General features: G+C 36.9%; 1 protein-coding gene across 1 annotated transcript in view; it reads left to right on the top strand.

Moving 5' to 3' along the window:
• Positions 1 to 10,964, top strand: part of sh3rf2 (SH3 domain containing ring finger 2) — a 35,939-nt gene extending 24,975 nt beyond the window's left edge. Inside the window, exons 6-10 of the mRNA XM_046859874.1 lie at positions 509 to 679; positions 5,034 to 5,281; positions 5,619 to 5,914; positions 6,699 to 6,985; positions 9,166 to 10,964. Coding sequence (XP_046715830.1) covers positions 509 to 679; positions 5,034 to 5,281; positions 5,619 to 5,914; positions 6,699 to 6,985; positions 9,166 to 9,346 — 1,183 coding nt within the window. The 3' untranslated portion in view covers positions 9,347 to 10,964. The remainder of the gene's footprint in view (positions 1 to 508; positions 680 to 5,033; positions 5,282 to 5,618; positions 5,915 to 6,698; positions 6,986 to 9,165) is intronic.
• The last annotated feature ends 4,253 nt before the right edge of the window (positions 10,965 to 15,217 follow it).

Consider the following 15,217-nt stretch of genomic DNA (forward strand, 5'->3'; position numbering starts at 1 on the left):
AAATCTCGTAATAATGACATGAAATGGTGATTAATGTCTGATAATGAGGCCTGTACTTTGATTCAGCCCACAGGGTGCTTATGATTATGAGTCACATGCTACATGAGTTTTTAGATAAATGAAGTTGAGAGCCATTCTCTCAATTCTTTAAGCAGAACATGACAAATAATGTAATTATTTTTTTTATTGTTTTGGACTGTGTGGGGGGGCAAAAAAAGTAGGACTATAGAAAAAACTTAACTACAAATGAAAGTGAAATACAAAGGAATGGCAGCAAGACAGTAATGCAAAACCAACAGTCCTCGCCTGTTCCTCAGCAGCTGGGTTTCTTATCCGCAGGAGTGAAATAACCTATTCTCAGCTCTGAGCTGATGTTTAAATACTGTGGCTTTCGCTGGATGACGGCCCTCGTGTCACTTAGTGGAAATTTATCTGCAAATCAGTCGCGCTTTTTGTTGTGGGGAAGCAGGAAAAGCGCAGAGTTGCAAACTTTTCTTCTTTTTTCTAGGTGCGCTGCCCTATACTCATACACACCCCATCGAGCTGAGGAGCTGGAGCTGAGCAAAGGCGAAATGGTAGGGGTTTACGGGAAGTTTAAAGAGGGCTGGTTACGTGGTCTGTCTCTCAGAACCGGTAAAGTGGGCATCCTGCCTGCCAACTACGTTACACCTGTGCTTCGGTAAGCCATTGTTTACAATCCGTTGTGTGCATGCATTGTACACACAGTCACACCCATCTCAGACATCCAACCAACAACTCATCCTGCAGCTTATAATAGACTCATATTAGATTTTGTGTGGTGTGTTTTACCTGCTCAAAAAGGCCTTTTAGCTCCCATATGTAGTATACGCAAAATCTCCATAATAATATCTCTGTACTAATATATCTCCATTAATTAAACTAAAATACCAATTCTTTTTAAGGTACACTGCTTTTTATAAGGTTTAAAGCTGATGTCCCATTGAAATGCACACTATACTAGTTTGTACTATGTATAGATTGTATAGCAGCATGCTTACACCCTCATTTGTTCATAGAGGTATTATTGCACATAGTAGTCAAACAAGTGCTAATAGAGGGGCAGGACTCATGTTGTCCCATGCTGCTCTCTGAACATTTTCAGTGGAGAAGGATCAGAGAATAAAACAGATAACTGAAAGGTTGACAAATTGGGCTTGTTTCAAAATACTCCTTGTCTGCCAAGAGCTTGTTTTATACCCATGAACAGCACAAATGTGCACCTATATTTATGTTACATTCTATTATGTGATGCAAATATTATAAAAGGGAAGATCGGATGACAAAAGGTGTAATTTCCCCATATTAGAAATGAGTGCACATTAAAGTAACCTTGTTTCCCAAAGTTGTTAGTAAAGGTCATTTACTGATGCCAAGAAATTTCCTGAATTTGGTCTGAATGTGTGTGGATGCAGCAAGGCTGACATTTTGTAATCTGGCAACCCTGGTTCAGAATAAGCAGCTAAACTGTTATACACTTTTAACTGCCTATTAAACAGGGGTACATAATATTCAGTGGATTGTACCATATAGTTATAATAATTGTACTTCTTTTTTTATTTTGAAGCTTTGTGGAAAAATGTTAACTTTTCAGGAAAAAAATTGTCTAATGAATACATTATATAATCGGTAGTTGAAATTTAAAATGCGAAACTTGATATTTATTTTGGATAATAAAATAACTTTTACAGTTGTATTGGATAGAAGAGGAGGCGTGGGGAAATGAAAACAATGCTGAGTAGTAAACATAAATTATAGGTTAAAGATGCAGTTTATAAATACGTTTTTTAAATTATAGTTTACCATCAGAAAAAAAATGCAGTTTGGTTCATGTGGTTCTTGATCAGTTTCAGCACCTGTAATGGCTGCGGCTTCATTTGAGATGCTGTTTAAATTGGTTGATTTTTTTTTGGATGTAGGGTTAGTTGTGGGGTTGGTGGTGGGATCAGTTGTGGGTTTGATCAGAACTTGTTTGTGGAGTTGGTTGGATGATTGGTTGTGAGATTGGTCAGTTTTGAGGTGTTTGGTTGTGGACATGTCAGTGAGGTTGGTTGTGTTACCAGTTGTTCGATATCAATGATATATTCTAACTGCAGTTTCTTGTACAGACAGCAGAGGCCGCTATATATTACAAAATGCATTTTTATGGTCTTTTATCTGGTGCTCGGTACCAGATATTTTCATGTCACAATCCAAACAATTATGTAAAGTATAAATGGCGGGTGAAAGACTTATGTGCAGAGAACCAACAACAATTCATTAAAACAATATGTCTATCTCACACACACACACACACACACAAACGCATATTTAAAGGGTTGAGCAAAAATGCATCAAATTGTATTTTAAAATAAAATAACATAACTTTAGGTTATTTACTACTGTATTTTTTTATTTAAAACTTTACTTGGTGTTTTGTAACAAAGTGCTGCTTCGCATCAGCAACACTGACTCAATGACAAACAAGTCATTCATAAGCAGACAACTGCTGGCACTTGTATTCATAGCAACTAGTTTCTAACTAATTAATCATTTGATTGTTAATAATAAATATAATACTATTATTGTGTCAGGCAGTCATTCATGCAATGGTATACACAATCATGATCCTACTAAACAGCTAATTCAATCAGGGTACAATAATCGGCAATCAAATATTTATTTCTCAATCATTAGACACCTATTTGAAAGCTGGCAGCCTGAACATTTCTTACCTTCACCACCTTCTTCCATATGAATCAATATTCTGCTCTGATCTCAACAAGTCTGGACAAACTACTGAGTAGGCACCAATCAGAGGCCGCATTTGTATGATGTCATCATGTAGAATTCTTAAAGTATTTTACAGTATTTTAAAACTACAAAAATACAAAACACTAAAGTATTTTAATACAAAATATGAAGCCAGTTTCATTACACAAATTACTAAATCATAATTTATATTTGAAATACGAAGTACATGCATCATAAATACTGCCAGAGGTGGCAAAAGTACACACATCCTTCACTCAAGTAGAAGTACAGATACTAATGTTTTAAAAGACTCGAGTAAAAGTTAAAGTACTGACTACACTTTTTCACTCAAGTTAAAGTCAGTTTGAGCTCTGACATGTACTTAAGTAAATGTAGCCATTTACTATCTGTTTTAGTGTCACGCTGGTAACTGTAACTTACATCATATTATTATATTAATACAAAATAATTTCAAATGTTACCTGATGTATGTATCCAGGCTGAACATCCACCATATAGAACACAAGCAGACAAAAGATGATGATGATCAGGTGATCAGGAATATGTCTGTTCTCAGTCATGTTTATATCATCCACATTAGCCCTTTACTTCTTGTTGCCATCTGGCACGCTCGTTTTTGGCTTTGTAAACCAGTCTATGTCTTTGGCGTGTGAGAGCCAGGAAATGATACACAAGTGTTAGGTTGAAAAAAAATCACAGTGACAAGAAATAGGTTGATTGGCTGAAAGTGGCGAGCAATGAGAGGAAAAAATATTAATCATGTCAACAAATACATTAAAACTAAAGTAATAAATCTGGTTTGAAAAAAAAGTAGAGATATTTGTGTAAAAAAAATGTCATGAGTAAAAGTAAAAAAAGTAATAGAGAAAATAACTAGTGAATTAAAGTACTGATACCAGAAAAATCCACTTAAGTACAGTAACAAAGTATTTGTACTTCATTACTTCCCTCCTCTGAATACTGCCCGTCCCTTTATGTATGTATGTATGTGTGTGTGTGTGTGTGTGTGTGTGTGTGTGTGTGTGTGTGTGTGTGTGTGTGTGTGTGTATATACACACATACATACATACATACATACAGTGGTGTGAAAAAGTGTTTGCCCTCTTTCTGAGTTCTTATTTTTTGCACCTCATCCAAGAGGTCACAAAAGACCCCACAACAACATCCAAAGAATTGTAGGCCTCTCTTGCCTCGGTTTAGGTTAGTGTTCATGACTCCTCCATAAGAAAGAGACTGGGCAAAAATGGTCTGCAAAACCGCTGCTGAGCAAAAAGAACATAAAGACTCGTCTTGATGATCCCCAAAACTTTTAAAGTTGAAAAAAAGTTGAACTTTTTGGAAGGTGTGTGTCCCATTACGTCTGGTGTAAAAGTAACATCGCATTTCAGAAAAAGAACATCATACCAACAGTAAAACATGGTGGTGGTAGTGTGATGGTCTGGGGCTGTTTTGCTGCTTCAGGATCTGAAAGACTTGCTGTGATAAATGGAACCATGAATTCTGCTGTTTACCAAAAAATCATGAAGGAGAATGTCCGGCCATCTGTTCATGACCTCAAGCTGAAGCGAACTTGGGTTCTGCAGCAGGACAATGATCCAAAACACACCAAAGACCAAACCTCTGAATGGCTGAAGAAAAACAAAATGAAGACTTTGGAGTGGCCTAGTCCAAGTCCTGATCTGAATCCTATTGAGATGCTGTGACATGACCTTAAAAAAGCGGTGCATGCTCGAGAACCCTCCAATGTGGCTGAATTACAACAATTCTGCATAGATGATTGGACCAAAATTCCTCCACAGTGCTGTAACAGATTTATTGCAAGTTATAGCAAAGGCTTGATTGCAGTTGTTGCTGCTGAGGGTGGTCCAACCAGTTATTAGGTTTAGGGGCAAACACTTTCTCACACAGGGCCATGTAGTTTTGGATTTTGTTTTCCCTCAATAATAAAAACGTTCATTTAAAAACTGCATGTTGTGTTCACTTGTGTTAACTTTTACTAATATTTAAATTAGTTTGATGATCTGAAACATTAAAGAGAGACAAACATGCAAAAAAATAAGAAATCAGGGGACACTTTTTCACACCACTGTATATATGTACACACACACACACACACACACACACACACACACATACATATACATATATATATATATATATATATATATATATATATATATATATATATATATATATATATATATATAAATAAATCATGGCTTACTATGGCTCACTATGGTGTATTTTTTTCTACCCTACAGAACCTCTGCAATGTTTCTCGAACAGCCTAAGTTTCCTGTTCCCAATGCAACCATAGCACCAGCAAAGAGACATACAGCCCATAATCCCCAACCTTTACAGGAAAAAGTAAAGGTTGAAGTCACTGCCCCAGTCAGTGCCATGCCCCCACAGGGAGCTGTACCATCTGGCAGTGCTGCAAAATCTTCTCAGGCAGGAGGAAAGCAAGGCTGGGACTCGGTCAGACGAGCCTTCCAGACTTCACACAGAGGTGAGAAATATCGGCAAGCTGCAGCCATTGGGTCATTTTGAAACGTACCTGAAAACTGTAGGTTCGCAATATAAATATATTAGAAATGTTTTTTTTTTATAATTTTTGAATTTGAAATATATTTGGACTTCCACTGGCATCTGTGAGCTTCTTTAAAGTGCTATTAACCAAAGTCATTTTTAATAGATATTTTCTATAACTTGGTTTTGTCCAAGTGGTATTTGTACTGTAAATGAGGTTATATCTGAACCTCTTGGTTTGTCTTTATGAAACATTTTTTTTAAGCAGTTTGTTTTGCTTTTCATGGACTATTTATATAACTATATATCTTTTTTAGGTCCACACTGGCATAACAGCTACCATCCCCCAAATCCAGGTTCAACCCTTCATCCTCCACCTCAGGATTTGGGACAGATCTATGGCTTTGGCCGCTCTCCTGTCCTTCCCAGGAAGCGAAATGGCTTGTTTACAAATCCAATCAGGTCACAGCAATGGACTTATGACGGAACAGCTCCCTCTGCTGGTGCATACCAGACAATGGATCCCAGATATCTTGCTCCGAAGGAGACTTCCATGGTTCCTCAGTCTATTCTGATCAAACCAGATACTCACCGGCACGGAAACACGGAAAAGGTGACCAGAGTTACTGTGCTTTTTGTGCCTAGTAATGTCTAATAGTCCACTGTACACAGTCATACATGAAACACTGTTTTAGATATGTAAAATAATAAATAACGCGAGTGTAGCTCTTTTCAGAATCTATTTCCAATAACAGAGAATAAATAAACAGAACATTCTGCAATATTGTGTCATTAAAAGAAACACTTACTTTGTAGGAACTGTTGTATAAAATCAATATCATACTCAAAATGGTGTGGGTCAACTAAATGTCATCCTGGATGTGATTATTTATGTTGAATCACAGCTGAACTGCACATTTCAAACATTTTAAAGAATTTTTTTGGTTTTCTCTTGATAGTTGACCATGTTTTTTTGTATAATTACTCATTTGTCTCGCTAAAATGATTAGAGTTGATTGTTAAACTAACCCGAGTCTGGGTTAAATATTTTCCAGGTTTTAGTGTTACAATACCACAGGAGTCTTTGGCTGGAAGTCTGGGTGAAGGGGATAGTGGTTAGTGTTAGGCTCTCTGTTATCAATTACTGTTTCCAATTGTGGACTTTTATGAGTTCTTGAGTGTGAGGAAATCACTTGTGCATTTGCACTGTAATGAAGCATGAGAAGAAAGTTGGAATGTATTTTACAGAAAGCTTTTGCTAGTCGACCAATAGGTGAGAGATATTTATTGGGTGGAAATTGGCACTAGCAGTATTAAAAAATATATAAATAAAAAGAGAAAAGCTTTCAAGCTATTGTGATTCTATTGATCTGATCATGGACTTTTTGTTGTTTTAGCCTATGAAATCAGTGAGGTTCTTGACTGAAGATGTTCCTCAACCCACAACACGTTTGTCATCCGTGTCATCCGGTGCTCAGGTCATGGGTAACTCTCAGTCCGGGCCTGCTGCTCTGGAGCACTGGAACCCATCAGCCATCATAGGTCGGGATGGAAGTACCTCAGTCCTTAAAGACACAAAGACAATCATGCAAAGAAAAGGTCCTGGTCAGAATAACTTTACTTGGGATTGCCTGCCTTTAAGTACTAAACTGTACACAGTCAACAGCCAGTCAAGTCCCATCAGGTGAGAACAATATCACTGCAGTCTTAATGGAAATCTTTTTTTTTTTCCTTCTTCATTATTCAACCCATATCTCAGGCATTGAGTCAGCAACTACTAATGGGATAATCATATCCGTTATACGTTTTAACCAAAATTTGGGTGAAATTTGTCCAAAATTTCACTTTTTTTTAAATGGGAGAAAATCCCATGAGATCATATTTACATCGTTTTTGACCCAAGAGTAACAACGTGAGATAAAATGTTCATGAAGGTTGAAAGTAATTATTCTAATGCTCATGAGCGCAAGGAAAAATCCATTTTATATAATGGTCTAAATGAGATCTTTTATGTTCAATGGGGTGTAGGCCTTTACAATTCATTAGTAATATTGCTACTTCTTTGCATTTGTTAAGTTTATATTTCAGATGTGAAAAGGTAGTGAAAACAGGCCTAATTAAATAGATATTATGTGATAATTTCACAATGAGAAATTACTTTGAATTTGTATCCATTTCTGTGTAATTTCCTGTATTCAGTTTCACTTGCTAAGATAGCAGTTTCAGGTTACATGCATTTCATATTTGGGAAGCAAGAAAGTCACATTTATCAAATGCTTATCATTCAGTTTTCGCAATAATCTTAAATGATCTGCAGTTTAAATAATTTTCATTCCAGAAGCCCAGAAATTGGCTGAATAATTACAGTGCATCCGGAAAAGCATTAACTTTTTTCACATTTTATGTTACAGCCTTATTCCAAAATGTATTAAATTCCTTAAATTCCTTAAATTCTACAAACAATACCTCGTAATGACAATGTAAAATAAGTTTGTTTGAAATCTTTGCAAATTTATAAAAAATTTTTAAAAAAAAATCACATGTACATAAGTATCACAGATTTTGCCTTTACAGTTGTGCCCAGAAAAAGGTGTACCAAGCTTGTAGCATCAAACTTAGAAATACTTGAGGCTGTAACTGGTGCCAAAAGTGTGTCAACAAAGTATTGAAAAAAAGGCTGTGAATATTTATGTTCATGTGATTTTTTTTATTTTTTTTTTTATTTTTTTTTTTCAATAAATTTGCAAAGATTTCAAACAAACTAATTTCACATTGTCATTATGGGGTATTGTTTGTAGAATTTTGAGGAAAATAATGAATTGAATACATTTTGGATTAAGGCTGTAACATAAAATGTGGAAAACGTAAAAAACTGTGAAGACTTTGCGGGTGCAATGTATACATTTGGTTGATGATAATGTCACAAAGATCTATACTTTTGAGCATAAAATTAAATGGCAAATTATTAAATGTGTGATGATCTTAAGGAAAAAATCATTCTTCAGGAAGTTAGCAAAAATTCAACAAATAAATACTTTGTATGGCATAGTGTTTCCCTTTCTTTTTCTAAAGTTTAACCCTCGGGGTATAATCTCTCAGACAAAGTGGAACAGATTCTGTGTGTTTTCATTCAGTGTGGATTTTTCTTCAAACAGATGATTAGGTAGTTAAAGATTTGCTGATCCTAGACATGTTGAATTTTAGATCAAACATTTTAATCGTTGTCCTGCATACAAGAACACTTTATAAATGAATTTCCTGTGTTTAACTTCTAAGCAAGCATTTCACTGCTGCAACAGTAAATGTCAAATTGCAGTACAGGAGGTCTCAGGAGTTCATTTATTTTATTCTTGCTCAACTTTTGACCAAATATTTGCTTTTAGAACCATTAATATTTATCCATTTGCTATTTTCTGGAGCGTGTGTGTAGCTATCTATCTGTCTGTCTGGTTGACTGGCTGTCTGTCTGACTAACTGGCTAACTGAAGTTCTGTCTATTGCTTTATCTTTATCTAGATTTTTATGGATTTATTCTCCCATAATCACACTTTTGCATTTAATTTCACATGCGCACACACACTTAGCTCAGAGTCCCTTTCTTCCAAGGCTCTTTTCTCTCCTCTTTTTATCTTGTTCCTTGCTCACCTCAACAAAGAACCTTGATTATTTAATTCACATAAAGGTGTGTTTTCCTTACCGCTCACTTCCTTCGGCTTCACCCCATTCACAAACCAGTGAATATTTTAATTGAGCCATTTTACAATTTGCAATATTTTTCTGCACATACAGTACATGCAAGTTCACAGCAAGTCTTGCATACACATGATGGATATTGATACTACACACTCACATCTGTTGTTTCAGACACAAGGTGAAGATGGGATATAACGCAAAGACTGACGCGGAGCTGAACCTGCTGGAGGGAGAAATGGTTCTGGTCCAAAAGCCTCGGCCAGACGGGAGGGTTTTGGTAAAACAGGAGCTTACTGGCGTGACTGGTCTCTTCCAAAGCAGTATTCTGGACATTTTGGACAAAGTTGCCTGAGTGTGGTGTGTTTTTTTTTTTTTTTTTTTTTTCTTCTTGTATGTTCACAATGTGCTATCAAGAACCCCTCAGAACACCCCCAGTGTTGGTTATGGAACCACGTAGAACAAGTCACCTGTGTAAAAACAAAGCAATATACTCTTTATCTATTAGAGTGTGTTTCAGTATATGGCATGCCTCATTAGCCATAAACACACACCACAGATCCTCCTCAATCTAGCTTTTGTGTTATTTATCACTTCTGGGACATCCTACTGCCCTTATAAAAGTCACACACACACACATTGGGATAAAGATTATTTTTTTCATCCTTTGTTATGGATAAGGGCTACTATTTTAGACTCTTGTCCTGAAGGGCCAGAAAACAGCAGAGTGCAATTTTCTTACACCTGAAAGAACTCAAGTTCAGCCAGTTAATTACTAAGGCATGAATTGGGTGTTTGTTAAAAGGAAAATGTACATCTCTATAAGGTTATGGTTATAAAAGGCTTTAGTTAGACACTGCCGAGCTTTCTCTCAGATCACATATTTGAACCTACAGTATATTTAAATGATATACTGTGTACTAGTCTGTAAGACTTGTTCTGGGTTGTACATGTAAGTTTTGCACTTATTAAAAAATGCAATATGTGATTTTAAAAGGAGTTGTGCTCATACAATTGCTGTCTGTCATTTGTGGTTGTGTGTGGAAGCCATTTTGATTCTATCCAATGTCTATTACAAGCCCTTTTTCTGATTTATGGTGCTTGATTTGGACATGTGCAGAAATAATGGTCAATGCACATATAATTTATTAACATTCATTTATTTGTATTTCTCAGTGTAAATACACTATAATACTTATTTACACTACACTGTTAATAATCTTATCAGTTCAAATTGTGTTTGAGGATGGTGGGTTAATATTGTGGGTGGGGTGGAGGGGACATCCAGTGTTTATTTATTTTTTAATTTTTTCTGCATACGGTTTGCTTTTTAATTTTTGCAGCAAATGTATTTCTGGTCATCTCTAACACATATGAAACTCCTCAATCCCATTGCCATTTGTCCCATTGGTTCATAGACATTTTTAGACTCTTGTTTTTAATTTTATTTCTTAAGATTTCTTAAGAACTCCAAAACTCTCAGAAGCTGTTGACAAATCCAGAGTTGCACACACTAATACACTTCCTATGATCTGTATGGAAAACAGACAAATCTGGCAACACAGAGTTCTATATAACCACGCACTTTACATTCCAATGGTATGGCTTTGATAGTAAGTACATGCCAAAAGGAATTTTTATTTAATTTAATTTTTATTTTTTTTTAAATAAACCAGGCAAATGGCAGCCCTTAATATCTTACTTTATACCAAGACTGGAGTACATAGTGTGTGTGTGTGTGTGTGTGTGTGTGTGTGTGTGTGTGTGTGTGTGTGTGTAGAATTTATATGATTTGCCATAGCTCTGGATGATTTATTTTCCCAGTCAGAACACTAGATTATGTTCTTTAAGTGCAGAAAATGTAGGATACTTTTGCAAATATAACTCTGTAAAATTGTGTATCACGCACGGTTGAATTGACAGCAAACCCTAGTTTATTTTTGTAGTACAGAAATAAAGAATCTATGATCAAATATTGTGGTGTTTAATTTGCTTATATTTTTGGACTGACTTCTATGTATGATGTTTTGTGATTATGAATTACTTTAAAGTTATATAAGATATAAATTTACAGCACAGCATCATAAAATGGAAAATGGAGCGCCGCAAGACATCCAGCTACAAAGTCAGAAGGACAGCTACACATCATTAAATTACACTTCAACTTTAAATGGGACTTCAGGATATTTAGACACTGTCAGATCAATGGCTTTCGTGTTTTACCTTGATTTAATTTTACAGCTATTTTCACCAGAGTCTTTAATGAGAAAATTGACTTGCTTATTCGTGAAATGATCTAATGTGGTAGATGCATCAAATCATGCAGGTAAAGAGTAAAAGCTTTAGAATGGGGGAAAAAAAATCTGATCTTTATGACTTTGACCATATGATAGTTGTTGGTACCAAATTGGCTGATTTGAATATTTCAGAAACTGCTTATCTGTTGTAATATTTTTTTTTAACCTAGTTTACACAGAATGGTGAGGGGAAAAAATTAGTAATTCCTACATGCAGAAAGAAACACCTTGCTAGGGGCCAGAAGGAAATTTTTTTTAAGTAAAATGCACATCTCTATAAGCATATGGTTAGTGAGGGACACAAAACCAAAATATCAAGAAAAATAACAATACGTTTGATTAAACTTTAATAAGCATGATGCTCTTTGTGAACATGCAGAGAGACAGTGGAATGGATTCTAAATGATTGATACTGGTGTTGTATCGAGAGGAGCAATTCATTCTCACAATATAGTTTGAAAGGAATGGAGTTTGTCTGATAAATATATAATTTTAAACATTATTCAGCAATAAACCTTTCAAAATGTTTTATCATTTTTTAAATAAATGTAATGGTAAGTCAGGCAATTTTCAGTCTATTGAATATTAATAATAATGGCATATTGGTATTGAAAGTACTTTGTATCAGATCTAAATTAAAAGTAGTATTGATATAGTTGCTACCACCAGAAATGAGTACTACAGCACCACATAAGGTAAGGACAGGAAGATAAATCAGACTTTAACATAGCACCATCTATCCTGTGGTCAATGAAAGAAGTAGAAGATGACAAACTAGGCCTAATGAAACCAAACAATAGTATATTGTACAACGTGCATGTTAATCTATTTTGTATGCTTATTCTGACTCCTTCAACATTGAAACAACAGACACCCTGGCAGTTGTCAAAACACAGTAAACAGGTCTTCCTCCTCTTCTTCTTTCAGCTGCTCCCATTAAGGGTCGCCACAGCAGATCATCTGTCTCCATACCCCCCCTGTCCTCTACATCTGCCTCTTTCAAACCAACTACCTGCATGTCTTCCCTCACCACACATCCATAAACCTTCTCCTTGGCCTTCCTATTTTCCTACTTCCTGGCAGCTCCATCCTCAGCATTCTCCTACTGATGTAGCCCATGTCCCTCCTTTGCAAATGTCCAAATAATCTTAATCACACCTCCCTCACCTTGTCCCCAAAACGTCCTACATGCGCTGTCCCTCTATTCCTGTCTATCCTCCTAACTCGAAAACCTTCAGCTCTGCTACCTCCAGCTCCACCTCTTGTCTATTAGTTAATACACCTGTCTCTAAATCATACAACATCGCAGGTCTCCCCACAGTCCCATAAACTTTCCCTTTCACTCTTGCAGATACACTTCTATCACAAATCACTCCTGCTATCACTCTTCTCCACCCATTCCACCCTGCCTGCACTCTTTTCTTCACTTCTCTAACACACTCTCCATTACTTTTGTAATGTTGACGCCATGTATCTAATCTCCAACACCTTCTCCACCTCTTCTCCCTGCAACTGCACCACTCCACTGCCCTCCCTCTCATTCACTTACATGAACTATGTCTTACTCCTACTGACTTTCATTCCTCTTCTCTCCAGTGTGTACTTCTCCAGGCTCTTCTTAACCTGCTTCCTACTCTCAACACAAATCACAATATCATCTGCAAACATCATAGTCCACGGAGACTCCTGTCTGACCTCGTCCGTCATTCTGTCCATGATCACTGCAAACAGGAAAGGGCTCAGAGCCGATCCTTGATGCAGTCCATATCCTTCACCTTGAACCAGTCTGTAATTTTTACTTCACACTTCACTGCTGTCACACTGTCCTCATACATGTCCTGCCCAACCCTCACATACTTCTCTGACACAACTGTCTTCCTCAAACAAATCCACAACTCCTCTCTCTGCACCCTGTGGTACGCTTTCTCTAAAACACACAGTAAACAGGTAATTTACAAAAATTACATTTAATAAGATTTGGCTGATTATCCTTTGGTCACTGGACTGAAGCACTGGAAATGTGAATAGTATCTGTGTGCTGCTCCTTGTACTGAGAACATTTCTTGAGGTGATTGAGATTTTGTGTGACGTTTTAAGATGTATTAAGGATTTACTTTGCTAGTGTGTAGATTTTGGCCCACTCCTCCACACAGATCTTCTCTAGATCAATCAGGTTTCTGGCCTGTCGCTGAGAAACACGGAGTTTGAGCTCCCTCCAAAGATTCTCTTTTGGGTTTAGGTCTGGAGACTGGCTTGGCCACGCCAGAACCTTGATATGCTTCTTACAGAGCCACTCCTTGGTTATCCTGGCTGTGTGCTTCGGATCATTGTCATGTTGGAAGACCCAGCCTCGACCCATCTTCAATGCTCTAACTGAGGGAAGGAGGATGTTCCCCAAGATCTCGCAATACATGGCCCCGGTCATCCTCTCCTTAATACAGTGCAGTTGCCCTGTCCCATGTGCAGAAAAACACCCCCAAATCATGATGCTACCACACCCATGCTTCACAGTAGGGATGGTGTTCTTGGGATGGTACTCATCATTCTTCTTCCTCCAAACACGTTTAGTGGAATTATGACCCAAAAGTTCTATTTTGGTCTCATCTGACCACATGACTTTCTCCCATGACTCCTCTGGATCATCCCAATGGTCATTGGCAAACTTAAGACGTGCCTGGACATGTGCTGGTTTAAGCAGGGGAACCTTCAGTGCCATGCATGATTTCAAACCATGGAAACAGTGGTCCCAGCTCTTTTCAGGTCATTGACCAGCTCCTCCCGTGTAGTTCTGGGCTAATTTCTCACCTTCCTTAGGATCTGTGAGACCCCACGAGGTGAGATCTCGCATGGAGCCCCAGTCCGAGGGAGATTGACAGTCATGTTTAGCTTCTTCCATTTTCTAATGATTGCTCCAACAGTGGACCTTTTTTCACCAAGCTGCTTGGCAATTTCCCGGTAGCCCTTTCCAGCCTTGTGGATGTGTACAATTTTGTCTCTAGTGTCTTTGGACAGCTCTTTGGTCTTGGCCATGTTAGTAGTTGAATTCTTACTGATTGTATGGGGTGGACAGGTGTCTTTATGCAGCTAACGACCTCAAACAGGTGCATCTAATTTAGGATAATAAATGTAGTGGAGGTGGACATTTTAAAGGCAGACTAACAGGTCTTTGAGGGTCAGAATTCTAGCTGATAGACAGGTGTTCAAATACTTATTTGCAGCTGTATCATACAAATATATAGTTTAAAAATCATATATTGTGATTTCTGGATTTTTTTTTTAGATTATGTCTCTCACAGTGGACATGCACCTACGATAACAATTTCAGACCCCTCCATGATTTCTAAGTGGGAGAACTTGCAAAATAGCATGGTGTTCAAATACTTATTTTCCTCACTGTATAACCATATTTATATACACCATTATATTGGTCATGTGCAGTACACACTGCTCATGTCTTCTGAGTGATTACCTTTTTTTATAGGGATCTGAAGGAAATAGACACCAAAGGGGAAATGCTAGCTTGTTTTTATTTAGGTTATAAATGTTGGTTTGATATTTATAAGCAATACAATTTATTTTATTAATGTAGAATATTAATTCTCATTTCTTTGCCTTTTATAATCCTAAACAAAGCCATTTCCCATCATACATCTTTTCAATTATTCTCGATGGTTGTATGCTTTTGCTCATTTAATTGAGTTCTGTCTGTGTCCCATCTTTATGACATTTAAAAAGTGCCTTGTCTTTTTTGTGTTTGATTAAGAATTAATAAAACATACATGTCTGTTCATCTAATGCCGTGTTATGTCTTGTTGGTGTATTGTTAACCTGATAATGGTATGTCTGTCGGAGGCAGGTCCTCATATAGGACTATAATGTCAGGCCTGTCTGAAATGAGTGTAATTTCGTGTAGAGGAATTCTGAAGAGA

This window comes from Silurus meridionalis, chromosome 10 (assembly GCF_014805685.1).
Source record: "Silurus meridionalis isolate SWU-2019-XX chromosome 10, ASM1480568v1, whole genome shotgun sequence".
Lineage (NCBI taxonomy): Eukaryota > Metazoa > Chordata > Actinopteri > Siluriformes > Siluridae > Silurus > Silurus meridionalis.